Source organism: Harpegnathos saltator, unplaced genomic scaffold, assembly GCF_003227715.2.
Source record: "Harpegnathos saltator strain DR-91 unplaced genomic scaffold, Hsal_v8.6 scaffold168, whole genome shotgun sequence".
Lineage (NCBI taxonomy): Eukaryota > Metazoa > Arthropoda > Insecta > Hymenoptera > Formicidae > Harpegnathos > Harpegnathos saltator.
The window spans coordinates 130,061-155,718 of record NW_020229948.1 but is presented as its reverse complement, the minus strand read 5'-3'; the positions used below and the strand labels follow the sequence as shown (position 1 = coordinate 155,718).

The 25,658-nt window shown below is 44.0% G+C and overlaps 4 protein-coding genes across 14 annotated transcripts in view; 2 read left to right on the top strand and 2 right to left on the bottom strand.

The window, feature by feature from the left end:
* Positions 1-672: 672 nt before the first annotated feature.
* Positions 673-5,846, top strand: Art4 (arginine methyltransferase 4). Of its 4 annotated transcripts, none has more exons than XM_011154978.2 (8): positions 673-1,224; positions 1,955-2,095; positions 2,206-2,700; positions 2,777-3,043; positions 3,134-3,356; positions 3,452-3,738; positions 4,356-4,450; positions 5,278-5,414. In XM_011154978.2, the coding sequence occupies exons 1-7, from the start codon at positions 1,092-1,094 to the stop codon at positions 4,406-4,408; spliced, it is 1,599 nt and encodes a 532-aa protein (XP_011153280.2). In that variant the 5' UTR covers positions 673-1,091; the 3' UTR covers positions 4,409-4,450; positions 5,278-5,414. The 4 variants fall into 4 exon arrangements, with proteins under 4 accessions (XP_011153280.2, XP_011153281.2, XP_011153278.2 ...); XM_011154979.3 differs by lacking the exon at positions 5,278-5,414 and adding an exon at positions 4,554-4,576; XM_011154976.3 differs by lacking the exon at positions 4,356-4,450 and adding an exon at positions 5,620-5,846 and having other exon boundaries at positions 674-1,224.
* Positions 5,847-10,139: 4,293 nt separating this feature from the next.
* LOC105191515 (P protein) lies at positions 10,140-15,838 on the bottom strand. Of its 2 annotated transcripts, none has more exons than XR_003112611.1 (17): positions 15,570-15,838; positions 15,105-15,261; positions 14,964-15,038; positions 14,726-14,858; positions 14,582-14,654; positions 14,299-14,468; positions 13,976-14,082; positions 13,745-13,898; positions 13,549-13,620; positions 13,339-13,470; positions 12,987-13,241; positions 12,662-12,796; positions 12,384-12,578; positions 12,030-12,263; positions 11,666-11,924; positions 11,310-11,528; positions 10,140-11,176 (listed from the first exon to the last, which is right to left on the bottom strand). XR_003112611.1 is itself a non-coding variant. In XM_011154967.3 (17 exons), the coding sequence occupies exons 1-17, from the start codon at positions 15,667-15,669 to the stop codon at positions 11,086-11,088; spliced, it is 2,436 nt and encodes an 811-aa protein (XP_011153269.1). In that variant the 5' UTR covers positions 15,670-15,838; the 3' UTR covers positions 10,140-11,085. The 2 variants fall into 2 exon arrangements, 1 of the variants encoding a protein (XP_011153269.1); XM_011154967.3 differs by having other exon boundaries at positions 11,310-11,403.
* Positions 15,839-15,884: 46 nt separating this feature from the next.
* Positions 15,885-16,784, bottom strand: l(3)87Df (cytochrome c oxidase assembly factor COX20 lethal (3) 87Df). Its single transcript, XM_011154968.3, has one exon. It carries the CDS (start codon positions 16,670-16,672, stop codon positions 16,322-16,324), a length of 351 nt encoding a protein of 116 aa, XP_011153270.2. The 5' UTR covers positions 16,673-16,784; the 3' UTR covers positions 15,885-16,321.
* Positions 16,785-17,900: 1,116 nt separating this feature from the next.
* LOC105191517 (putative uncharacterized protein DDB_G0282129) overlaps positions 17,901-25,658 on the top strand; it is a 34,593-nt gene continuing 26,835 nt past the window's right edge. For 4 of the 7 annotated variants that reach the window (XM_025297059.1, XM_025297064.1, XM_025297062.1 and 1 more), the window contains exon 1: positions 22,469-22,570. In XM_025297059.1, coding sequence (XP_025152844.1) covers positions 22,469-22,570 — 102 coding nt within the window. Of the gene's footprint in view, positions 18,272-19,042; positions 19,101-22,435; positions 22,571-25,658 lie in introns of those variants that run through there. The other 3 variants (XM_025297054.1, XM_011154969.3, XM_025297056.1) reach the window with 3 other exon arrangements.

Genomic DNA, 25,658 nt, shown 5'->3' with positions numbered 1-25,658 from the left:
ATCGATGTAATGCACATATGGCAACGCGCAACGATAAGAGCGGCTAGTTCAATGTCGTACATTCAGTATTTCCCAGACCATATCGATGAATCACGTAATGCGTATGAAAATAGCGAGATCGTTATCACTGCTTTTCCGGAATTATGATTTTTTAAACGATTATCTATAGTCCACTTATCGCGATAATATCGGCGATACGAATGTTGACTGAAGCAAAATATTTGCTGAACGTTCGATTACACATACAGAATATTCCACATTCAACGAACGATTTCAATTACAAGTTTTTAAAGGTCCTCGTCGTGAAACAGACTGTAGTCAGCCAGTTCGGAAGTAGGGAACAAATCTATGAAGAAATACTACTCAGCTTTTAAATTTAAATCCACTTGTCGTTTCTCAGAGCTTCTCGGAGAGGTTCATTGTAAAATCGAGAATCGGAATCTTTCGAGTCTCATACCAAACTTCTACTCCTGATTCTATTCCATCGTTTTCACGTTATCATTTTTCCCCACCTCGTTTATTATATACCCCGCGCTTTCGATAGACCGGTCAATTCGACTTCGCCACAGTACGTCGACGAACGAATCTGCCGCCAAAGCGACGAGAGCCAACGTTATGGCGGCCAGAATCGGTGGTAAAAGTCGCAGTACCCGCCATCTACATGTCCGGTGAACACAGCCTGGCGGAGACGGCGTTCTCGCGGCACCTTGCGGCGTTCGGTGACGGTGCGGGAGAAACGCGCGATTCTGCGGCACAGCAGCGCGACGGCCCTGGCCGGGGGTTAAGTCTCTTCTGTTGGAAGTGCTCTGTATACGTGTGACGGCGGTGGCTTTTGTTTCTCCCGAGTAGTGCGGGAGGCACGGCGCGCCGTGAAGGGAGCGCGTGAGGTAAGCGACATTGGCGGCGGCGACGGCGGCGGCGGCGGCGGCGACAGTGCATTACGAGCCACCGGCAGAAGACGAAGGAGAAGGAGGAGGTAGTGAAGAAGGAGGAGAAGGAAGAGGAGAAGAGAGAGAGAGAGAGAGAGAGAGAGAAAGAGAAAGAGAGAGAGGGACCGCGTCAGGAAGCGCTTGCACGCGGTGTGGCGAAAAATGGCGAAGACGTTTCGCGCGGTGACGGTCACGACTCTGTCAAACAATGGACAGTCTACGCCGAAGTACAACAAGCCGGTCACGCTCAATATTAATTATGACCCGCAGGGCCTCAGCGTCGAGCTCGTCTCAGGTAAGGGAAGCAAGCCGTTATACGCCGTCTCCTTGGCCCAGCGCGGCCGTTGGACGGCGCGACGCGGCCAACGGCGACGCGACTGATCGATCACGCGACCGATCGCGGCCCGGGCAACATAACCACACTTTGCATCGAACCTCGCGTCGCGTGATGCTCGCCGTGTTAATTTTCACCGTCTTGCCGAACTGCGGTCAAACTTGCGAATCCACCGAGCCTCTTTTTCTCTCTCTCTCTCTCTCTTGTTCTCGCTCTCTTTGTATCTCCTCCCCCCTTGCTTTGCTCCGCGGCTCGGTTCGCTTCTGTGTTGTCGAGATCACCGGCGTCGAGATCGTGGTGGCTCTCACGCCGTGGTATTGTCATCGAGCGACGCACGCGAATGACCTTCCTGTTTAGCATGCTGCAAGTTTTCTTTTTCTCAGCTCTTCGGCCGTTATTGAGTTTAATCGGGCTTCTTCTCACCTATTGCTCCGATAAACGATATGGCGTTAATTAGTCGCGCGAATGAGTCAGATACCGCCACTCGTACATTACACGATGCTACCGATGCTATTGTTATATTTTGCACGGGAGGGATTATCTTGTGCAAAGAAACATTGGTATCGATTTGCAATTGATCAGCCGATTTTTGTCAATATAATTCGTCGTTACCGCGGTGATTTTGACGATAAATTTCGTTAATGCTTATTTTGTTGAAGTAAAAAATATTGATCAGTTTTGATTCTTGTAGGAGATCTTAGCAGCAGGGAAAAATCATCCTTATTGGAATTTCCAGTAACTCCCAGCACCGAATGTTCTCGTATATCATCTCGAAGTTATGTTTTTACAATTGATACAGATAGTTTACTCATTACATTTGCTAATGAAACAGGTGAGCCTGCAGTTGTTTATGTCACCTAATCTGCATGAATTTTTAAGAACTCTTTAATATACACACATAAGCAAGATATTTAAGTCTCAACAATCATATTTAATCTACAGATTTCCGCAACTTTCATTCGCAAATAGTAAAGCTCAAAATGGGGAAAGGCGTGTCAGCATTTAATGAGAGAACAGAAGAGTCTTCGGCGATGCAGTATTTCCAGTTTTATGGCTACTTGTCGCAACAACAGAACATGATGCAGGATTATATTAGAACCAGTACATACCAACGAGCGATTCTTGGCAATTTGTCCGACTTTAAAGATAAGGTTGTGCTAGATGTAGGAGCAGGGTCTGGAATATTATCATTCTTCGCTATACAAGCGGGTGCAAAAAAAGTGTATGCAGTAGAAGCGAGCAATATGGCAAACCATGCGGAATTACTAGTTGCAGCTAATAATTTATCAGATAAAATAATAGTCATAGCGGGAAAAATAGAAGAGATCGATTTGCCGGAGCGTGTGGACTGTATAGTGAGCGAGCCTATGGGATACATGCTATATAACGAAAGAATGCTGGAAACCTATCTACATGCGAAAAAATGGTTGGTTCCAGGTGAGTGTCCTATGAATGCACTGTCCTTCGTTTTCTTTATTTCTGTTTTATAATGAAATAATTTGTATGGCTGCAGGTGGAAGAATGTTTCCCTCCAGAGGTGATCTGCATATTGCACCATTTTCCGATGAAAATCTTTACATGGAACAGTTTAACAAAGCTAATTTTTGGTATCAGACATGTTTCCATGGAGTAGATCTCTCTGCCATGAGAAACAATGCCATTAAAGAGTACTTCAGGCAGCCGATCGTCGATACTTTCGATATTAGAATATGTATGGCGAAATCGGTGAGGCACATAGTAGACTTCCAAACAGCTAATGAGACTGATTTACATAAAATAGGTACGCAATAAGAATCTCAGGCATTATGATATATAATATACATACATACAATCCCCTTGCTAATATCTTGCAAATTATGTTTCCTTGTAGAAATAGATGTCGATTTTCATATACTGGAAAGTGGCACATGCCACGGTCTAGCCTTTTGGTTCGATGTAGCATTTATCGGATCGACGCAACAAGTTTGGCTGAGTACGGCTCCTACAGAACCTCTCACGCATTGGTATCAAGTACGCTGCCTCCTGGAGAATCCGCTCTTTTGTAAAAGCGGCCAGCTACTCTCCGGGAAAGTAATTCTTATAGCGAATAAAAGGTAAACATGCCAACTTGTAACTCGTATAGTGTTTTACGGATATTTAATTTTCCGCAATTGTTATTATTGTGTTTTACCTGATATATTTATTTCAGACAATCTTACGACGTAACAATAGACCTGAAGCTCGAGGGAACGAACTTGGAGAGCAGTAGCAACACTTTGGATTTAAAAAATCCTTACTTCCGATATACTGGTGCTGCAGCGCAACCACCGCCTGGCTTGAATAACACCTCACCTAGCGAGTCGTATTGGACAACTCTAGATGCGCAAGGTGCTCGACAAGCAGTGAATATGGTTAACGGAATGTCGGTTAATGGTCTCGGCGAAGTCTCGATGGACACGAGTACGGCCGTAAATCCGAATAATTTGCTGGCAATAGGTAAGATTTGGTTTGACTCCCCAGTATACCACTACATGTGTTAAACGTGCCATGTGTAATATATAATATTGTAATCAATATGTCCTTGTATCACACGTATAACGCCAGGAAAGTTTCAATTCCTCCAGTGTTTCGATTGATTTTTGTACTGAACGTATTCATCATGAGATTTAATGCGTCAAAGTACGATTGAACGATATTAATTTAAAACATAAAATATTACAAGTAAAACGTTTCAGTAGCAGTAAACAACTGATTTTAAAATTTAAAAGATGCATTTTATTTGTCTACCGGTTCCCGTAGTTCCCGCTACATACCGCAATACGTTTTATATAATGTGTTATTGTACAAGAATATTCTGACTCGTATTCTTTTTTTCCAAACGACTGATTTATTCCATTTTTACCAAAATCTTATCCCAGTGACGCTTTTTCTATATAAAAGCACAATGTTGAAAAATAAGCATGAAATACAATAGTTGGTGTATAAATGTTTCATTAAACAATTCTTATTAGAGTGCTACAAATGTGCTTCGAAGGCTGTCATTAGATACTGTTAATGTAGAAATACTTCTTTTTTTTTCTTTTTTATGTATACACATCTCCAAAATTGTAAAGCAATTGGTAACTGTATGAGTAACTATATAACTATGGGTAGCTGGCAGCTATAGTTTGTTCCGATAGTGAGACATTTAGAAGACGAACGCATTACGGTAAATATAAGTTACTTTTGACTCTTATATGGTGATATTGTTCTAATTATAAATGTTTTGTAACCATTAAATATCAATTTGTCGAACATTTCTATTGTAATAGTACTTACAGAAAATGGACTGAGATATTTTATTATTCTACATCACGCAGGACATTTGTACAAAGAAGAAAAGTTCCTTGTGATTGTTCTAATTTATACATTTTGTAGAATTCAACTCATGTAAATAAACTTCTTTTTAGAGTAGTATGGGCTTATAAATATTTGACTATACTAATCCCATACTCGAAAATTGAGTTTGCTTTTTTTTTATCCCAATGCTTTTGTGTAAGTATAATTTAGAACTGTCCTACTTATTTGTGAGATACAAGTAGACATGTGTCTGCTGAGAAAATGGATAAGCCCATTTTTATCATTGAGCGCCTGTTATAGGTTGCTTCGGTGGCTTGTATAAATATATCTTACTATAGATTACTTATTTCATTTTTATTTATAGATGCACGTTTCACACAACATTTAACTCCTATTGTAAATCCAAACACTTGACATTTTTTATAACATTTCCAATCGATTAGTTTGCTTTGCACATTTGAAATTTAAGAGTTCTTTCAATTTATTACTTGGAGCTTCTGAACAACATTCTACTCGAGCTTTCTCTTTTTACTTTTATCAACGATAGTTGAGGCGCTTTGTACTTATGATGCGGGATAATATTACGAAAGTATGATACTTGAGTTCTTTTTATTTATACTTTGTGCTCAAAATGCTACAGATCTCGTGTACGATACGATTTCACAGACGATACATAGGATTTCCTTTATGTAACAGGTGGCCAGCCAAACATACATCCCGGTTCTATCTCGAGTACTGGACGAGGTCGTGTGGGAGGTACAGCCACGAGCACACAAGCAGCACAATTGATAGGAGGTGGGATAACTCCGAACATGTTCACATCACCCGCTACTGTAAGTATAATATGTATATCAATATTTTCATACACACATACACACTACACTGGCAGCCGAAAATTCGCGAGCATGAAAAGCGCACGTCCCGCAAAATTCTTGCGATAGCTCGCCACACACAATATTCAATATCTGATTACGTCTAATACACGTAAGAAACGGAGACTAAAGCTAAACGTTTGCCTGCGTGACTTTCGCGCTACAGCTTGGTGTTACTTTCCAGCAATCGCTGGTCCTTGGCAACACTTCTCATTATCCAGTGAACCCCAGCTTGATGATCGGCGACTACGTGACCCCTGGGAACGGCATATCGCCCCAGGCGTATCGGCAATGATCTATGGCAAGATCATTCCTCGCCGAATATTCCCGCAAAATAAAACAGTTACAGAGTGAGCGTAATAGCTGTAGCAATATTGGCGATACCGGCAACAACAGTAAGCAAAGCCGCAAATTGGTATTTAGCTCCCCAGCCAGTAAGCTTCGACTTTCGTCCGCCGTACGGATTTTAAGTACTGTCGACCTGGCCAGCATCAATCCGGACTCAAACCACAGCAACACTGCTTATCCAAACAAAAATAATACATTCGGTCCTGGGTTTGACTGGAATCACGCAAGGAATAATAAGTCTCAGTGGGAGGCACGTTGGAAAAGACTGCGAGCCGTCCTCTCGTAGTTGTCATTAGTTTTCATGCGATTAATTTTTCATTTAGTCATCTCTCGAAAAGAAAAGGAAAATAAGAAAAAGCAAGAATGATCTTCCAGATCGACGTGCATGCTTGCCAAATACACCCATGAGAATATAATATTTTTTAATGACAATACAGTCGTCGTTGTAGTATAGGCATCACTATTTTACGAGGTCTTGACACGAATCTGTGTGCGAAAATCATAATTTATTACGAAAGAAGGAACCGAGAATGATCATATTATGACATATTTCATTTTAATTTGGTGAACTGAAATATTTTAGGATTGACTGAGTATTCTCTCTCTCTCTCTTTCTCTCTCTCTCTCTCTCTCTCTCTCTCTCTCTCTCTCTCTCTCTCTCTCTCTCTCTCTCTCTCTCTCTTTTACATACATACACATACACACACACACACATATGAAAACAGCGTATTTTACTGAGCTGCGAGGTTGGCTCTTGATTGGATTTCGATATCAAGTGACTTTTATACGAGTTTTTAGAATAGGACGGAACAGCGTTTCGAACATTTTGAGAAGTGCAAAGAGCAATAATATATTAGGCATACGTTGTAGAGCACTCTGTGGCATTACCTGTTAATCGGACGTCTCCGCGTGCGCTTGTTTTATACAGTTGTTGTGTTTTTCTTCTTTTTCCTCTCTTTTTACATCATTAGCATGACAATATATACAAGAAGTACAACTTTTTTATGAATATGATTGACATGATGACGTATATTTCAGTTCCATATAATCCGCAACGAGATGTTTTAAACTGTTTAACGCGTGTTATCGACGAATATTTGTGTATTACATTTCGTAGACAAATTGTATATATCTAAATATGCATGACGCAAACATATAAGTTTATGGGATACTTCATCCAGAAAAAAAAGCAAACAGAAACGACGGCTACCGATTCAACACGACACGATACCGAATCATCTGACACTTTGAGTTATGTTGCCATAACATAAGCGTAGCTACAGATTTGTTACAAATGTATTGCGCATTGTGGGGAAGAAGATCGCTCGAATGAAATCTTATAGTTTTATATAAGATTATCTGTAATTTGTAAGACTAGATTTATACGTTATACTTAATTTTCTTTTTTTTACATGTATTTTGTAGTCGCGACAAATGTCTATTTCGAAAGATTCTCCTCGAGCGTTATTTATAAATCGTAACGAACATAGCGACGCTACGCGTCGTAGACGTTTCAGCGATTCTATGAAGTCGCTTTCTCTTTGCCATTGTCATGATGTGCATAAACTGTAAAAGTAATATAAGGATTCGATGTGTCACTTTTACATCGAGGCGTTTCTTTCCCGGGTGCGTATATTTTGTAATTTTGTGATAACAGCGAAGCCGACGGAGCTTTTGAAGATAGACATTTTTCGCATCGATGATCTGTACACGTAAAAAGTGATGCTTGGAAATTTATCCATGTTCCCTGTACTCATAATAATGTGATGAAGTAAAAAAGGAAATATACGGCCATAATGACTTTTCATCATATTTAACCCTTTCCACTCGTGGATTGAGATACAACGGTGTAGAATTATTCGGTATTTGTGCAGGCATTGTAAGTACGGAAAGCTGTATGAAAAGCCGTTGTAATTGTACGTTGAAATTATATCTTTTACAAGATCCACATCGGCGATCATTTCCCGTTATCAATCTTTCAATCGTCGAATCAACGAAAACAGATTTCAGAGTGTAAAGGGTTAAATTGAGCTACTAAACTATTTTACGTACAGTCTCTCACATACAAGGCGAACACGTAACACGACGATGTCTATCTACATCGCACTAAGGACTTTTTATTCCGGTAAATAGATGTGTGAGTTGTGTGTGGCACAACCATCGATCGTCCAGGTGCATGTAATTAATTGTACATATACCTGTATCCTCGAATCACATTTTTATGTATTGCTTAAGTACACAGCAGGTAAATCTCGAGAAGAGGATCTTTTTTAAGTCTAATTAGTTTCTAAGGACGTTACACAACTTACACTTTATTTGTTATCTGCACACGCTTGCCATCCAATCCCGATCACAATCTCCTGATTACTTCATCGCTGGTTAACGGCTGACAATTGAATTTTGCAGCGGCTTATTTCGGTGTTCCTTCCCGTAGGCATTTGTTGAACCGAAAAGAAAGAGGAGAAAGGAGATATATGGAGGAGGAACTCCTTGGTGCGAAACGTTCGCGCGGATACGCTTCCGTGCGCAATGTTCTCACCCATTGTACTTTGAATCAAAGCTGAATAGTTTGTACTTATTCTCCATCGACGGGATCTTTGGCGAATCGTGTGGATACTCGTGCGAAAAAAGTGCGGGAGCGGCGCGCGACAATTTCTCGATGAAGTATTTCTAGAAAACGAACGTAGAGAGGATGGGAGAAGAATTCGTATCGCTTGTTAATGCGCATCGGCACACAAAACAAATCAATCTCGTGACAGGCATTCCACAAGTGCTGCTAATAATGCATGGTTTGTTGTTGTAATAATTAATATAAGGACTCGCTTCCACATGGTTATTTTTTCTTTCTTTTTTTTTTTTTTTTTTTCTCGATGCAGCGGCGCCGAGAGCAACATCCAGTGGGAGTCTAACGCTCCGCTTATCTTGGTTTTTTCATGTGCTCCGCACTTTTTCCATTGCTCATGAATACATCATGTAGAACATCGGGAATGTACGATGATGATATTGAGGACGACGAGATGATAATCGTCCGCTACGTACGTTTCCGGATGTTGCTCTCGTCGCGGTCTTACATTGATGTGAGTGTGTGCGTTTTTCTTTTTGTACCGTTTAGAATATCGAATATATAAGACTGGTAAACCGCTCGAAAAAACATATACGCAAGTACATATCTTATCCCAGTTGCGTCCGTCGTTGCTCGTTGTCGCGTTCTCATGTCTCGCGTATTCTGTCGAAATTTTCACATGATTTCAACGTGTATAAAATTCTATTGAAAAGCGCGTGTCGTCTGTTTGGAGAGAATTGCTTTGCCCTATTTCCATCCGATCGTTGAGACGTTCCATCGATTTCCAAATTGGGGTATACTTCGTTAATTAGCTTCCCCTCGTGTGTGTTTTCGGGCGGTATGTTCGAGTATTAATAGTCCAGCAGCATTACATATAGAAATCCGTGCGTTTCAACGACTGAAAACTATATAAGATATCTCAGGTAGTTTACGCGAGTTCGAAGGATGCCTTTACTGCGCCGAGTGTTTGGATCCGATTACGATTGTTTTCTTTCTCTCCCACAAGAAGTTCGCTCTCGATTCGGCATTACGATGCGAGAAGATACGCAGGTTCTCGTTTACGATCCGTATCCGAGTCAAGCATAAGCATGCTTTTACCAAAACATTGTATAATCGCATGAAATCAGAATCATATACAAATATAATCTATAGTGTAACTGTGTAGTAAAACTGAGACCAGTCGTACTTGAGACAAGTTTCTTTTCGAACCGATCGTTTCTCCTTTGCCACATCCGCGGAACTTTCCACTCAACGTGGTCATTTCGGGACATTCTGTTAGTTCTAACGCTCGGTTAAGCAATTTTCCTTTTCAAGTCCCAGCGGATAATCGGTTCTCGGCATTTCAGAACGATTTTTGTCCGAAGCATAAGAGCCAACTGCCCAGTTTTATTTCACGTATATAAATTAGAGATGGATTATTTTTGAGAGGTTTCTTACGAACATACGTTGTTTCTGTCGCGTGTTTATAAGAACGAAATTCTACATTACGCGAGCGGAAAGAAACGATTGATACTGCTGAAAAATTGTACTTGGCGGTAACAGGATTACAGACAAGCAATAACATATTGTTCTAGACATTATACATTTAATACGTTGTATTCATTGTAAATACGACAATTTTCGTAGTAACTGACATTCTTTTTTAAATTCGCTTACAAGAATTTCGTATCCGTATGCTGTGTAAGATAATAACTGAGATAATATTTGGTTTTATGACGTTTGATTTGATGATACCGAAGTCAATGAACGCTCACACTTGTGTGTGTATGTGTGTGTGTGTGTCTATTTATTGGCAATTTTAATAAATTCTAATGACTTACTTTTTAGCAGCGAAGATCACACGCACAAAGAATTTATTGTCTTAATTACAAGAATACCAGTTTTATAAGAAATAGAATTTAAGTAAAACAGTTCAGTGTTTAGTTTCAGTAAACACACGACTGCGTTAAGCTGAGCATAATTTTAACGGGGATTTATAAGTGTAAGCTCGCGATAAGTTGTCCGATCTTTCAACAATCTACGACGCTACGCGTCTGGTGGCGTTTGGAATTGAGATCTTTTCCCTCTTCATCCGGAGAGCCCCGTTTTTTTAATAAAGGTGTTTCAACGAATTGCGTCTATCGTGTATGTGTATTTTGTGTAATTATTAAAACCTTTTTGCAACGAAGGTCTGCCAAGTGATTATTCTTCACGACGAATTCACGATTGAAAGCGAGCGACCGAAGAGAAGAGACTTGGCAAGCTTCGAAAGGAGCAATTTATTGCATATGGGACTCGATATATACATTGTATCATGTGATATGATTGATTTCTCATAGTATAACGTATGCGTAGGAGCTGTGTTTCGAATTTCTTTTTTACACAATTTTACACGAATACTCGCAGAAATGTAAGAAAGTGTATGTTAAAACTATACGTATATTTGACGCATAATAAATATTCGGATCGCGTATACATATACATATATATATATATATATACATATAACAAATATCCCCCAAAATAACTAAAACTCGCGGTGTGCCGTACAATTATCTTGAGAACGAAAATAACGAATGTTACATAATGACTGACTCGCTTTGAGACGATTATGAAACGATTATTGCGACGAGCGTTTCTGTGCGTAAAAGTGTACACGATATACATTGTGTTAATGTTCTCCGTGCGTTTTAGAAGGTTTTAGAAGGCTTCTCGTTGACACTTTCCTAGTGCTTGTAGTCGCTAAGTTGCGTTCCAACCGAACATAACGTGAGCGATTATTAGATATATCGTTATGGTTAAAGTACTTGTTACCATGATGGGGAATCCTATCCTGCAACATATTCAGGCAACGGCAGGAATTTTAATTAACAAGTCGCGGAACACCTCCATGTAACTGGCGCGTGCGATAAGAAGACAGTTGCGATTTACGTTTACGTAGCCGTCGCGGCTACTCTCTTACTTACTTGAAGAACTGCATGAAACTGAACTTGTAACCGTGTTGCTCCGCGACGCCCACGCAGACCACATTGGCGGTAGCTCCAATCAAAGTTCCATTTCCTTTAAACACCGCAATCGTTCAAATAGCTCACGTAAATAGAAGAACTGGCGCTCGTCGAGGAGCTCGTCGAGGGGCGCCAGTTTCCACGAGTCGCGGCCTTTCGTTATCCCGCGCGATACGATAGCTGAGACAAGTAAATCAAGCAACGTGATCATGGGCGAACAAAGTGTTCACTTCGAGAGCGAGAGCGAGTTTCGTAGCGACGCGGCCTGTTCAGTTTTAGACGGACATTGATCGAACTTGCGCGATATATCCGCTTACCTCCCATACAAGCGCCCAACGCCAACGACCACACCAGAGGTTGCAATGGTAAATTGAGCTCGTTATTCTGCGCCAGATTCGTGGCGATTCTCACCATCATGGTGGTGAGCGGCACGTTGTCGACGAAGGCGCTCGCTAACGCCGACACCCAGAGCAACAGCAGTATGGCAACCGCCAGTCGGGACTCCTCGTTGACCGACAGAATAATTGTCTCCGTCTGCTTGCCGATCCAGTCGATGAAACCCAAGCGTGATAGACACTGAAGAATATTAGAACGTTAAGTCTTTTACGTTCACGGGGCAAGTCTTTGGGTCGAGTCAAAGGCTTGACATGATTCTTCTCACACGTGGTCGTTGACAGTTACCTCCATAAGAATAAACAGCGATGCGAAGAATACCAAAGTACTCCACTCGACACGCGCCATTAGACCGTCGAGATCCTGGCTGTCGGTTAATATCAGGAGCAGCAGGATGCCGATGAGGGCGGTCCAGCCTAGAGATAGGTTCAAGTTAGGCACGCTGTGCAGGAAAAAGAGTGTCATCTCGAAAATCAGCACGAATCCCGACTTTGCCAGCAGCCATTTGTCTCTGATAGGATACTGCGGTGGAAAGAATAAGATCGAATAAATTCGTCAAGAAAAAGTACAAGAAGAGACGCGACGGGGTATAGTAATCATCAGGACACAATGATTCGGCTCGTCCTTCGGGCTCGGTCTCACCTTTTCCTGCAATTCGTCGAGCGTGTTCTTGTAATTCCTCAACGCTGTGCTGCCAGTGATCGCCTTTGATTTAAGCCGCGACAGCAAACGTTGGGCTTTCTTCAGCAACGTCTCTCTCACCACGTTCTCGTCTTTGCTGTAGCTGGATAAACTGGCCGCCGCTCGTTGCCAGATGGCGATCTCGTGTCTCAGCTCCTGCGACGTGATTTCTCGTGTGGTTATCGTAGATAGCGCGGCAACACGGGCGGACAATGAAGAGATATCGGCGTTTCTCGAACCTGTACATCCTGTGGCACGTCGAACCTCAGGACCGCCACATCTCGATAGATGAAACGGAATTGCGCGGTGACTATGATCAGCACCAGTATTACCCCGATGCTCATGTGCAACATGAACGTGCTGAAGTCGATTCCCTGCCGCGACAATAACGATTACACTTGTCAGTCGCCCAAGAAGATTTCAGCTCGATGCGGAAGAGAGACAAATTGAAAAGTTTGAAGAGAAATGCGGTTGCGAGTTATTCACGAGGAGTTATTTCGCGTCAAATATCTTGGTCCGCTTCGGGTTGATTTTATCAACAGCGGCTTCGGCAGCATTACTCACAGCTTCTACGACGTCTCGGTTGGAACAGATGATGACATTCGGCGGATCGCCGATCGGCGTCATCGCGCCCCCGATGTTGGAGTAAACCACCATGGCGGTCAAGATCGGGACCGGATTCAGCTCCATCACCTCGCACAACCTGATGGTCACGGGGGTCATCAGCAATACCGTCGTGACGTTATCCAAGAACGACGAGACGAATGCAGTAAAGAAACACAGAGTGTTGATCAACGGCCACATCTTGCCGCCGGATATCTGGAAGTAGACGAACCATAAGCGTGTCGGTGCCTCGTCCTCGCCGGCTCGTCGTTAACCACGAGCGGAATCCGACTTGGATTATCGCACCGTTCACCTTGTAAGCGTAAACTGACAGCCAGTCGAAGATGCCGGTCTCAGCGATGATGCCAACAAGCAACATCATGGAAAACAAAAGCAGAAGCGTATCCATGTCTATCCAGGAGATCAGTTGGGCCATGGTCGGTCGCTAAAGCACGAGTGCTGAGTTTTAAGTCGGTACTTCAACATCTTATCGTGCAAATTACACGAATATAATAGTGTGTACCTCGTTGAAAGCTGCCAATATTCCGACAGACATCGTAGACGCTAACATGGCTGCCAGTGCTCTGTGTACAACCTGACAGGATGAAGTAAGTCAAAAGTCTTACTCGGTAAGTGCACGAAAAAGATGAGAAAAGAAGAAGAGAGAGAGAGAGAGAGAGAGAGAGAGAGAGAGAGTATTGACTCGCACGTGCAATTACCTCGAAGATAATCAAGATGTACAAGCCTATCAAGACCAAAGCTGCGCATATTATACCCATTTGGCTGTCCAACAAGTCGTAACTGACGTTAATCGGAAAATTGGACTCCAAGTTCGTGCGGAAGTTGATGGACATCACACCGCGCGACAAGGTGCTGAAGACAGAAAGGTAGAAGTCATTTTTCGAGTCAACGCGGTGCACGTTAGGAAAATTAGAAACGGAAAGTCGCACTCGTCGTTGATTCCTTTGATCTCGAATATCCGCTCGTGCTTTTGGTCGAGAAAGACATCCATCAAATGTTCGGGCGGTACGTTCAATATCCACACGTCGCTTATATTCTGCAATTGACAGCCACGATTTCACATTCAAATCCAGTATTTTGTCCTTTTCGGACAATCGCATTAACTAATTCTCCCCCTCTTTTCTCTGCTTCAGAATCGACTGGCTTAACTCGGCGGTTGCTAGCTCGCACTTTTCTCGTCTCTGAACGTGAGTACGTGCGTACAGAATAATTTACAAAGAGGACGTTTTGAATCGCGAGCGACGTAAACTACCTGCGGCACTTGCGGGCTTGCGTCAATCGTTTCCTCGCGTATCGAAAACCCCAGCCATATGATCAAATGAGGCGTGGACAGATTTTGTTCGTTTTTCACCAAGGACAACAACGAGCCTTGCACCGTCATCTTGATCCGCTTGCTTGCGACGCGCTCGTGAATCTCGTAATCTGAATATCTTGATGGTAAGGACGATACTTTTTACCTTGCTTGCCGAATTGAACGTCGCTCAATTTCGACCAAGTTTCTCGATCTCGCTGTCTTCGCACGAACAAAAGGATACTTATGCTTTCTCCGCTTGGGATCGAGACCCGGTGCATCGTCTCGATCTTCTCGCTCTTGAACATCAGTATCATCTGCAACAGACTTGGAAATTTTCCATGTCGGTCGGCCGGTTCTCGCGTCCGGCTTTCGCGCGGGTTCTTACCGTAAACATCAGCCAACAACAGGACAGCACGGTTAATTTCACGTAACGACAAAACATCTTTTGCTTGACCTCCGGGGCCGCTTGTGCATCTTGCCCGTTGTTCCCTTCGCTGAGGTTGCTTGTATTCGGGACTCTGCAAAAACGGCAGTTTTATCACGGCGGACGGCTCTTCCGTCGCCGGCCGCGTTCTCTTCCATCAACGTTTTATATCTGGAAAATTTGGCGCGCAAGGATTTACCTAATCGACATCGCGGGTTGCCTGCCGAGAGACATATTCACAACCAGGTAGTCTCGCTTCGAGTTATCCGGAGATCTGCGAACACGTTATCGTTAACGCAAAGTATCCTTCTTCGGTCGTTTCTCGTCCCTCGTCACTCACCTCGTCTCCGTTATTTGATTGACTCGGTCATATTCGCGCTGGAAAACCGCCAGGCTGGGGTCCAGTCGAACTGCCTCCGGCAGTTGACTCCAGACGCGCAGCACGTCTTCGGGGATTTGCCCGAATATCACGGAGCTTGTGATGGACGAGGGTGTAACTGGTACGTGCCGCCATTGGAAAATATTAGGAAACATATTGGATATATTAGAGCATGCTGGACATGCCAGATATATCAGATATATTCAGCAGAGAAAATAGCAGAGATCACGAAACGATATCCGAATGTTTCGAAATTAATTTAATCACGATCACGAAATTACGAGGACGTTCCGTCATCGAAATAAGCGCCCAGACAAATTGACAAGAGACATGACAGGCGAAATAATTTAGCGAGTCGAATCACCGCAGCTGCCGCGAATTCTTACGGCTTTTTCAACGTGTCTCGCAATCGAGCAAAATGTGTACCTGGGCTGCCATGATTGTGACTCTGATATTGGCGAGTTTTTCGGACAAAATTCGGAGTCGGCAGGTCCGATTCATCTTCGCTCGTATCGATGTGCGCCATTTCGGATTATTCGGTGCGACTCGAGATCTCTCCCGTTCGTAATCACTCGTGTCTTTTAGTCACGTGGAAACCGCATGTACATCCCTCTAGGTGTCCTCTGAAAGGTCGTGTAATGTTTACAGTTTACACACGGCCATTGACAGCTGACAGAAATTCGACACAACAATGTGTCACTTCTCTTGCAACAACGAGACGTTGGAAGGAAAGTTGAACACTTGTGTTTGGACAGTGGTTTTATTCTAAAGAAATTACACATCGCGATTGCAAACAATCCAGTCGTTTTTCCATTGACATCATTAACTAAATTATCATACAATGCGCTTCACGCGATCGTATTACAATTCTACAAGTGAATTTGACTTTTATACAAAATTAGCGCACACTCTTGTATATACATATGTACTTAAAATAACAATCCCAAAGTACGAAATATTCTACAATGACACTGTTCAGAAATGCTGTACAAGCTGTTTAAGAAATTATTTTTAGAATATTTATTCCACAATTCTCTCACAAGAGACTCTTAAATAATACAGCAATCTTAATCATGTGTTACACTGTACATACTATGCTGATCAACCTAATATTATGTTGCGCGCAATGCAGCCGTTACATAATCTCAAAGGTTTTCAGCATTTGAACAGAATGTTCCCTAAGCGTCCTCCATCTTTTGCTGGTCATTATTCTGCAAGGTTCCTATCGCTCTTGTTCCTCGCGTCTCCTGTATCCTGTTTTGCATTGCAGTGATAGCGTATTTGTTCTTCACAAAGGTGTATCGGCAGAAACACCAGTAAGATAAGGAAACACCCATGTAGGAACCCATTGCCACGTTCGTCGCGAGTCTGACGCGACTCGTGAACAGGAAGGTGACTAAGCCGGCCGCGACACCGCTGTAGATACCAAACAGTACACTGTTCTTGAAGCAGGTAACCTTCCTGATGTCCCGGCCTAACAGCATTACCGCTTTCGACTTGTCGTCCGGCTCTGTATCTGCCGTCTCCATTTCTGACAGTTTCTGTTATTTAAAAACACAAGTGCTCTTTACACAACCTCCGAGACAGTGGAAAGTGAGGTTAAAGCATCACTCCATTTGATAGAGCGATATCTTTAACAAGGAAGTACGAGTTGTGTGAAGATGGTCGATGGTCCCCTTCAATCGCGCACAAGATAGAGAACTACGTCGTTACCGGCTGAAACCGAACTCTAATCCTTCTCAGAACGCTCAACGTGGTCGTAACTCTACATTGGTGCATAACCCGTGCTTCCCGATTAATGATGGAAAGGTCGAAAGATAATCGATTGCTCGAAAATTCGTCTCGCCCCCAGCAGAGAGAAATCTGGGCAACGATCATGAATCTTTTCTCTAGCGTGAACTAGTGAAAAGTGAAAGACTTCTGTGAATTAGTGAAAAATGAAAAATTTTATATGAATTTGTGAAAATCGAAACATTTCACACGACAGTTGAGTCATTCAACATGACAGTTGCATTCTGGATAATTTTTAATGGATATCAAAGAAATCCGTGTGACGCGAAGGATATTGCGTGACATGTAAAATCCGTTTGATATTCCAGAGAAAATGTTACATTGTAAGTTAATCTATATATAGTAAATGATCTCCAACAGATATCTCCAGGATTCCTGCGGACATTCGAATGTTCTCAGAATATCTTTAGGATGACCTTGAGACATTTCAGACATCCTCTGAATGTTTTTCGAATATCCTTAAATATATCTTATGCTATTTTTATTTTTAACAATTATATCTATATTACAGAAATATTACTTTTCACTTTTTTACAATTCATTTTTCATGTGAAATTACTTACAGTGAAAAGTGAAAAAGAAGTTCACGTGGTGAAAGATTCATGATTGCTACCCAAGCCCCTTCTTGGCCAATATAAAAGTTTACCTAGGGTTGACTTTAATATTGCTTCGTCGGTGGCGTAGTTAAAGCAGTATTATCAGTTAAAGCGGTATTATCGCTCTTCAATTACCTCCGGGGCCCCTTCAGGCCCCTTGGCTGATACGAAAATTTATCCAGGGCTGTCAGTCTTTATATTACCTCGTCGGTGCTTAAACTCTCATCTTACAAGTTACAAATCTCGCGCGAATGGCGTCACGTGTGCGCGCGCCGAATCGACGTACTCGAGCCGACGCACTGATTGGTCGCTCGCGGCCGTCGGCGCGGCGAGCAGTGGGGCGCCGGTGACATCAACACGACGCATGTTCCATGCTATCGAGTACGTCCAAAGTGACAGGTGGTGTGCGCACTGCCGAGGTTCCGTATGTGTTTCGTGCGCTCGTATCTTCGTGTTTGCTCTCGCGACACACGCGGATCGGCACAACCCACACGAGAACATCGACGACGCGTCGTTACGTGATATATCCACGTACGCCAAGTCCGAGTGTCGCTCTTCGTCTCGCTCCACCCCGACTCGCCCGCGACTCCAGACACCGCTCCGTTGTAGGTCCACGCGTGAATCGCGGTGACATGCTCGCACGATCGGTGCGTCGCTGCTCGTAGGTGCTTCCAGTGCCAGTTCCTATGATGTATACCACGTATTCTCGCGACTCGCCCGGGAGATTCAACTGCAGAAGAGGTAAGCGCTCACGTTATCTCTCACGGCCGCCGTATCGGACTAATCGCGATCACCTGTCTCGCGTATTTTTCTGCCGTTAATAACCTCAACGGCGAACGGGCACGAATTCACGCTGTTTCCGACGATGCCCTCGCTGCGTCGTCGTCGTCGTCGTCGTCGTCGTCGTCGTCGTCGTCGGGCGAAATTCATTCTCATGTGCATGTCTCGTGGGTGGAGTTTGCCAAAATCTTGCTGTCTACGTTTCTCACGTAGCTCACCTAGGCTCGATCTTTGGATCGATGGCTTTGCGCGATGTCCCGCCGGAATACCGACGCGTTTGCTTCGTAAATAAACAAATCTTACGCGTACGGTCAGAGACTTTTAACGGTGTTACAATCACCGAGAGCCGTGCAGTGTGTAACGTGAATTCTACCGAAAGATAGTAATGGGTAGCATGTATGGGATATCATGAGACGTGCATTGATCAGCGACCTCGTCGTCGTCGTCGTCGTCGTCGTCGTCGTCATCATCGTCATCGTCGCGCGACGTCCTCCGGAACGTTGAGAGAGAGAGAGAGAGAGAGAGAGAGAGAGAGAGAGAGAAACGACGTCTCTCGCGAATATACGCGCATAAGAGGAGCACCGCACTTCTGCAGCGCTCTTGCCGTCGCGATGTTTATCAGACGTTTTTCCTCTCAACGGAACAAGAATTTCCCCGTCGGACGCGTCCCAATGGACGAGGCGAGTTCTGAATCGGAGTCGCATGAAAGTAGACGACTTTACTTTTTTCCAGTGTTTTCGAGATTACTCTCCGGCAGGCCAGGCATAAAACCGCAGGGATTTTCGTTTCTGTGAGTACGGAACATACACGCGGCAATACACGCTAATGCCATTTAAGGTCCGACAAGAGGCGCGTGTGTACTTTCGAAGGGGGAAGGGTTGCTGCATGCACGCTATTTTCTTGCGAGCAATCTCGCGCGCGCTATTAATCACGTATCTCTCTTTATCTCTTTCTCCCTCTCTCTCCCTCTCTCTCTCTCTCTCTCTTTCTCTCTCTCTATCTTTCTCCCTCTTCCTCCTTTTCTATCTTTCTCCTCTTTCTTTCTTTTTTTCTCGTTCCGTTACTTTTCTTTCTCTCTGTCCTGCATGTATATACTCTCAATTTCCGATGCGCATTGAGATAGAAAAATTCAACGGAAGAGCCCGACAAACCCGAGGAATTGGCGAGAACGAGAAGTCATTCCCGGTCTTCGAGCGGTCTAAATTGGAATTTGTGTATTTGTCCAACATTCAATTCCGACAACGATTATCGTGTATCGTCGAAACGTCGGGAAATCGTACCCGCCCCTCGTTGAACCGTGTTCATGGTTATCGTTCTGTATTATGCAAATTCGTAGGACAATTTTCTTCTTTTATACGGTCCTGACGACACGACTCTGATCGTGGAAATTGTGTTGCTTGAGATAGAGAGAGAGAGAGAGAGAGAGAGAGAGAGAGAGAGAGAGAGAGAGAGAGAGAGAGAGAGAGAGAGAGAGAGAGAGAGAGAGAGAGAGGCAGAGGGGAAAGGACGCGACGCGTTACGTGGGCTGACCGATTAGAGAATCGAGTACACCTGCGAAGGTGTACAGCAGCGTATCTCTGGTACTTCGTGGTGGCCGGCGCTTTGCTCGCTAACGGTAAGCGGAGATTTCGCACGAGTGCTACGGCAGGAAAGGTCAAATTCCATGCATTTACGGCGCGGTGCGAGAAGCACCGCTCGACACGAACACAATCACCTGTTTGTTCGCCGTAAATCAGCCCGGGATCTGCATTAGATGGAACGACCGACGTCGCATAGATAACGCTTTTTTTCGCGGGCTGAAAGCGAACGAACGGTGGAACGGGAAACGGGAAGCACACACCACAGGGTGGCCCGTCATCAACGAGCTGCATTTCACATTCGGCTTCGCGTCTCGCAACACCTCTCGATATCCAGGAGATTGCAACTTTCTCGAAGCAGCGAATGTCGCGGGTACTGTTCGTCAGCTGCGTGCCCCGACACAATGTAACGTTACAATGTAACCTCGCTGATTTATCGATTAGATTCCCTCAGGCTTTCGCCCGCGCGCCGTCTTCCCTCTATTTTCTGTTCTGACCAAATTCTGCTCAAACACTTCTGCCGGTCAATCGCTGATTATGTTAATTGGACTCGGTTTGGGAATTGATTTATATATTGAACAAAGAATTCGATGAAAGTCGCCGCTAGAGGCAGATCCTTCTCTTTGAATTTTTCGGATCCTTGCGTAACAAGAGCTTTACCTTCATTTCTCAATTTCGACTTGGGCAATTTACATTGTACGAAACGTGAGTCCTGTGATGCCTCGGTACGATGAATTGGGCCAGTGCCATTAATCGTCCTACATTTAGAGATCGTGGCACGCCGGTCACTACCTTTCACCATCTATGCGATGCATCTAGAATCAAATTCCTCGGGCGCTCCTCTCTCGCACGTGTTTTTCTCCTTTTGTCCTCCGATCGCCGTCATGCGAGACATCGCTTTATTTCCAAAGAGTTAGTTATCCACACGCGCAGGACGTCTGATGAATTACAGGCACAACGAGCGCACGAGAGAGAGAGAGAGAGAGAGGGAGAGAGAGGGAGAGGTTTGTTACTTATTCGATAGCGCTATTCCGAATATTCGATGTGTTTTGTAACGGTATTCGTATACGCTCGTCTCCCTCGGCGGATTGAATACACGCGAGCGAGCGCGATCGCTATCTCGCGTTTCACATTCATGGATTAATTATCCATCTCCGCTCGATCCGATTTGCAGGGGGTACGCGGAGGCAACGATAATCGGGACTTTAAACTCTTGCGTTCTATTTCTTACGTAGTTGGCGAAATATTCTTTCAACACAGAGGTGTCGCGTCGTATTTCGAGCAGCAAAAGCATCGATTTTTATTAAAGCGTCTTCTGCCTCAAATATGTTCCCGCTGTGTACTATTCACCCTGAGGTGAACTACTCGTCGAGTTAATCAAGTTATGAAGATGAGGCAAAATTTTGGCACACGGGTGCTCGAGGAACACTTGTGGAGCTAATTCAGAGTTTCTTCGAAAGTTCCCGGAGAGTGTCTCTCGGAGAGAGAAGCGTCGAAGTCTCTTCCGCGAGACACTCCGTGTATCGTAATAACGTCCCTGGCGTATCTAATGGGGACGCAAGTTCGGTTCATGACCTGCGTGTACGTGGAGAACCGGTGCGCTGTAACTCCAGAGGTAATCATACGCAGCGCATACTGGTAGCGCGATACGCGCGACCGGTAGCTTCGTTAAATGGCGCATTTTCTCTTTTCGCGAGCGAAACAGGCTTTGCATATCGATTAACGCACGATACTTTTCCCAGGATTTACATACTGTGGTGGCGGTGTTATCTCTTCTATACTTCTTGCTGCATCTTGGCCTTCTCTCTTTTTCTTTCTCTCCCTCTCTCTCTCTCTCTCTCTCTCGCGCTGCCTCTGCCTCTCTTCCTATTTCTCTGCTCTCTGCCGAGCCTCTCGCAGCTTATATATTTCATCTCACACTCGACGAGGAATTAAATAAGGGGATTCCTCGGCGCGTCAGTCAACCGCGAAGTGAAATATTAACGAAGGTGAATGGGAAAGGCAGGTGTGCAATCAGGATGATGGCGATTACACGCATAGTTTAACTCCTTCCGCTATACGTGTCGACTGTGGTATGCGGGTATCTGTCTATTAGGTCGGCGCAGAAGATTTATCGTAAAACGTACGAGAGGGCAGAAAGAAATGGAAAAGAGAAGGAACAAAAGATGTAAAAGTACGCAACAACGTCGGGAGGCAACTGTCACTTTGTCATCTTGAGCTCCTCCCCACTCAGAGGAGGAATTAAGAGAAATGTTCCATTACCTCGAAAAGAAAGCCAACTCAGACCGGTAATTCGAATCAGGACTAAATCCAACGGGGGAGGGGGAGGGGAGAGAGAGAACGATCAGTTTTTTGCACCGACCTGACCGGTAGTGCGGCGACGAGATTCGCCTGCCAATTTTTACAGACGTATCTCGATCTCCGGTTTACTTTCCTGCGAACGGCTTCTCTACGCGAAGCGGAGTAGTGCGAACTTGCGCGCGCAAAATTCGCGCTCACCTCGAGTAATGAGCGACAACTAACGCGTAACTTTATTGATGTGCGACAGCATTCGGTGTTGGGACAAGGTTGGCAGATCTATATGGGGCAATGCGTGTCTCGTAAGGCGGGCGCCGTCGTCGCAGCATCCGGTCATCACAACTCTCCCTCGTACCGCATCATGGAGAAACACGCCCAAAAACAGGTGAGTCTCTGCGTCTCTTTCCAAGGTACAATCAGCGTCGAACATTCCCGAAGACTTCACGTCGGACGATTTACCGAGAGGATGTTCGGGAGCGAAAGGACTCGAAGTAGCAACGAGAGAACTTGAATTCTCTCGTCGAGTCGTTTCCTCCGAAGCGTCTCCAAAGTGAGAAGACATCGATCCAAGTTGCAACATACTTGGCACTTTTAATCCTTTCACTGCTGAATTAACTTCCCTTGAGAAAATTATTAAAATATTTGGTAGTCCTACGTTTTTTGGATCGCCGATTACGAATCTAAAGTCAGATTTGCAAAATTCAAAATGGTGGACTCAATATGGCGATCATGATGTACGAAAGTAATGAAAATTCCAATTATTATTGATGGTGTATGGGTTTTGCGGATCGCTGATTACGAATCTGAAGTCAGATCTACCGAATTCAAAATGGCGGAATTTATGTGGGAAAATGTTCAGTACTGCATATTTATGCTTACTAAAGATTAAACATTCATTTTTGAGTAAAATAATATTGATAGTATGGATCAGATGGAGATACAGAATGAAAAATAGAGCTAAAAAGTGCAAAAAATTCAAATTTCGGCCGTTTGTGTAGAAATATTTGTTTATAAAAAAAAATCTAACCTGCAAAAAAATACTGAAAAAAATATATGTTTTTGTACAACATCAGAAAAATATTTGGTGAAAATTTCGGACATCTACATTCAATACTCTCCGAGGAATCGATTTTTCCTAAAATCCTAAAAAAAAGTATTTTTCTCAACTTTGATTTGTTATATAAATAAACACAAATGAATAATAGGGTATAAAAACCTATTGGAGTATGTTGAACAACTATTCACTCACTTATCTGAAAAACTCAAATTCCCGATCAGTTCTTCAAAATTATGTGATTTACAACGCAAATTGTAAAATTGAATCAAGAAAAGGTGAGAAGTGTACTTCCCACCTAACAGTGAAAGGGTGAACGAAGGATCCGCTCTTATTTTCATCATTACGAGCATTATCGGGGTAATTATCGGCTGGAATAGGGTGAATTTCGCAAGCAGAAGGGACAAAGAACGAGTCGATGAATCCACGCAACGCTCGACTCATCGAACGCACCCCCAGCGCGCGAGTGTTGCGATCGATTCGCTCACCCTGCGTGAAAAGCCCGCTCTTTCACGTCGCTCCCATTGATCCCGTTGAACTTCGAGGTCTGCGCTCACAGCAGAGGCCGCCGTATTTCATGGCTGGCTATCGCTGACTCGCGCGCTCGCGCGCGCGCGCGCGCGCGTGACGACGCGGACGACGCGGCTTCTACACGAGTCGCCGAGCGTACACTCAACTTTGTCCCTGACTGCTCGTCGTTATTGTATTTCACGCGATACCCAGCGGAGACATCGCGAGCACGTACGTGTGTGAGCACCTCGCTGGGACCGCGCGAGTAATGCACGTATGTAGCGGAAAATCCAGCTGATCGCGCGAGCGAGCGAGCGAGCGGTTAGCCGAAGGCCACGTCGAGGTTCAACGCCCTTCCTCGCGACGACGATTCTGCTACCTGCAACGGTACGGCTTCGCGGATATATCACTCGTGCGTGGATCTGTCGTGGATCGTTGATCCGTTCGTCCGCCCGTCCGTTCCATTCGTCCACGATCGCAGCGCACAATGTCCTGCCTCGCTCCGCCTGTAAGGACACGCGATCGGCGACGCGTGACCGCGTATGTTGCGTCGGATGTCGTTTACCTCGAGAGTCACATCGTGTCTCGCTGTCTTTTCTCACGACGCACGTTTGCGGGATCGAACGTGGCGAATTTTGCATTTGAATTTATGCTCCGCTCGCAAGTCGCAGTACGCGGTCGTGACGACGATCGCTGTTACCAGAGTCTCCTTTCCGAACGGCGGACGATTATTAACGATCGGAATCGGCGTTTGAGACGCGCGCCGGGAAAGCCGCCGGGAATCGTTCGCTCGCACGCTCCAACGCTTACGCTAATCAGCAATGTAAGTGGAGTTCGATTATCCATCGAGTATCGTATCGGACACATCGATCTCCACTTTCGCGGCACGCGAGTTCGCTTTCTCATGCGCGAATCGCGATAATTATCCTCGCGCGGCCGCTCGTCTTGGCATCAGCGACGCTCACTTTGAACTTTAAGTTGACTTACCGTTGCTGTTTTCGCTTCTCATCAATGACCTTCCCTCGGAGGAACTGTAAACGCATCCTCTATGCACGGGTGATTTGCAGATTTATTTATTTTCATCCTCGTCCTGCCTTGCAACAGAGTATCGCTCGTGTTTCTCGGTGATTGCGGTTAATGACTGTGCGACTCGTAATTAGCTCAGATTAAATCCAAATAAAATTAAGGCGATTTGCATAAAACTGAGTAGTGGTCATTTTGTCAGGCAGCTTGAGGCGAGGTGATATTGTCGACGGTATCTAATGAAATGACACCGCAGACTTCTGTGTTACGAACCGATAATTACATTAGGCCGATAACTTAAAAGTATGTGTTAAAATTTCATTCGTATGCGCATTGCAAGGTTCCGAAAGGGATGTAACTGCACCGTACAGGCATTTTTCTCCAGAAAATGTTAATATTTATTAGAGATGTGCGAACTATTCGAATTCGAATCGAATCGAATCTAATGTAATTCGATTCGAATCGGAATAATTCGAAAATTTCCGAATCGCGAAGATTCGAATACGATTGAAATATTAGCGTTTGCGCGCATCAGCTGCAAAACGGGCCATCTGGGCCTGTATGTTTGAACCCTTAACTTATAATTCATAACTTAATTATAAATTACTTTAAATATTTAAATATATATTTTACTTTAAAATGATATTACAATATTAATATTCTCTTTCATAGATATTAAAATCTTCCATCATTATTCGCATGTTTAATAGTCATGTTAAATTTTTTAATGATTCGATTCGAATTCGAATAAAATTTCATAGATTCGATTCGCTTCGAATTCGAATTTAAAAAGTGAAATTCGATTCGATTCGGTTCGACATAGAAATTCTTGATTCGCACATCTCTAATATTTATCCAATATTTCATATTTCCTCTTGCAATGTGC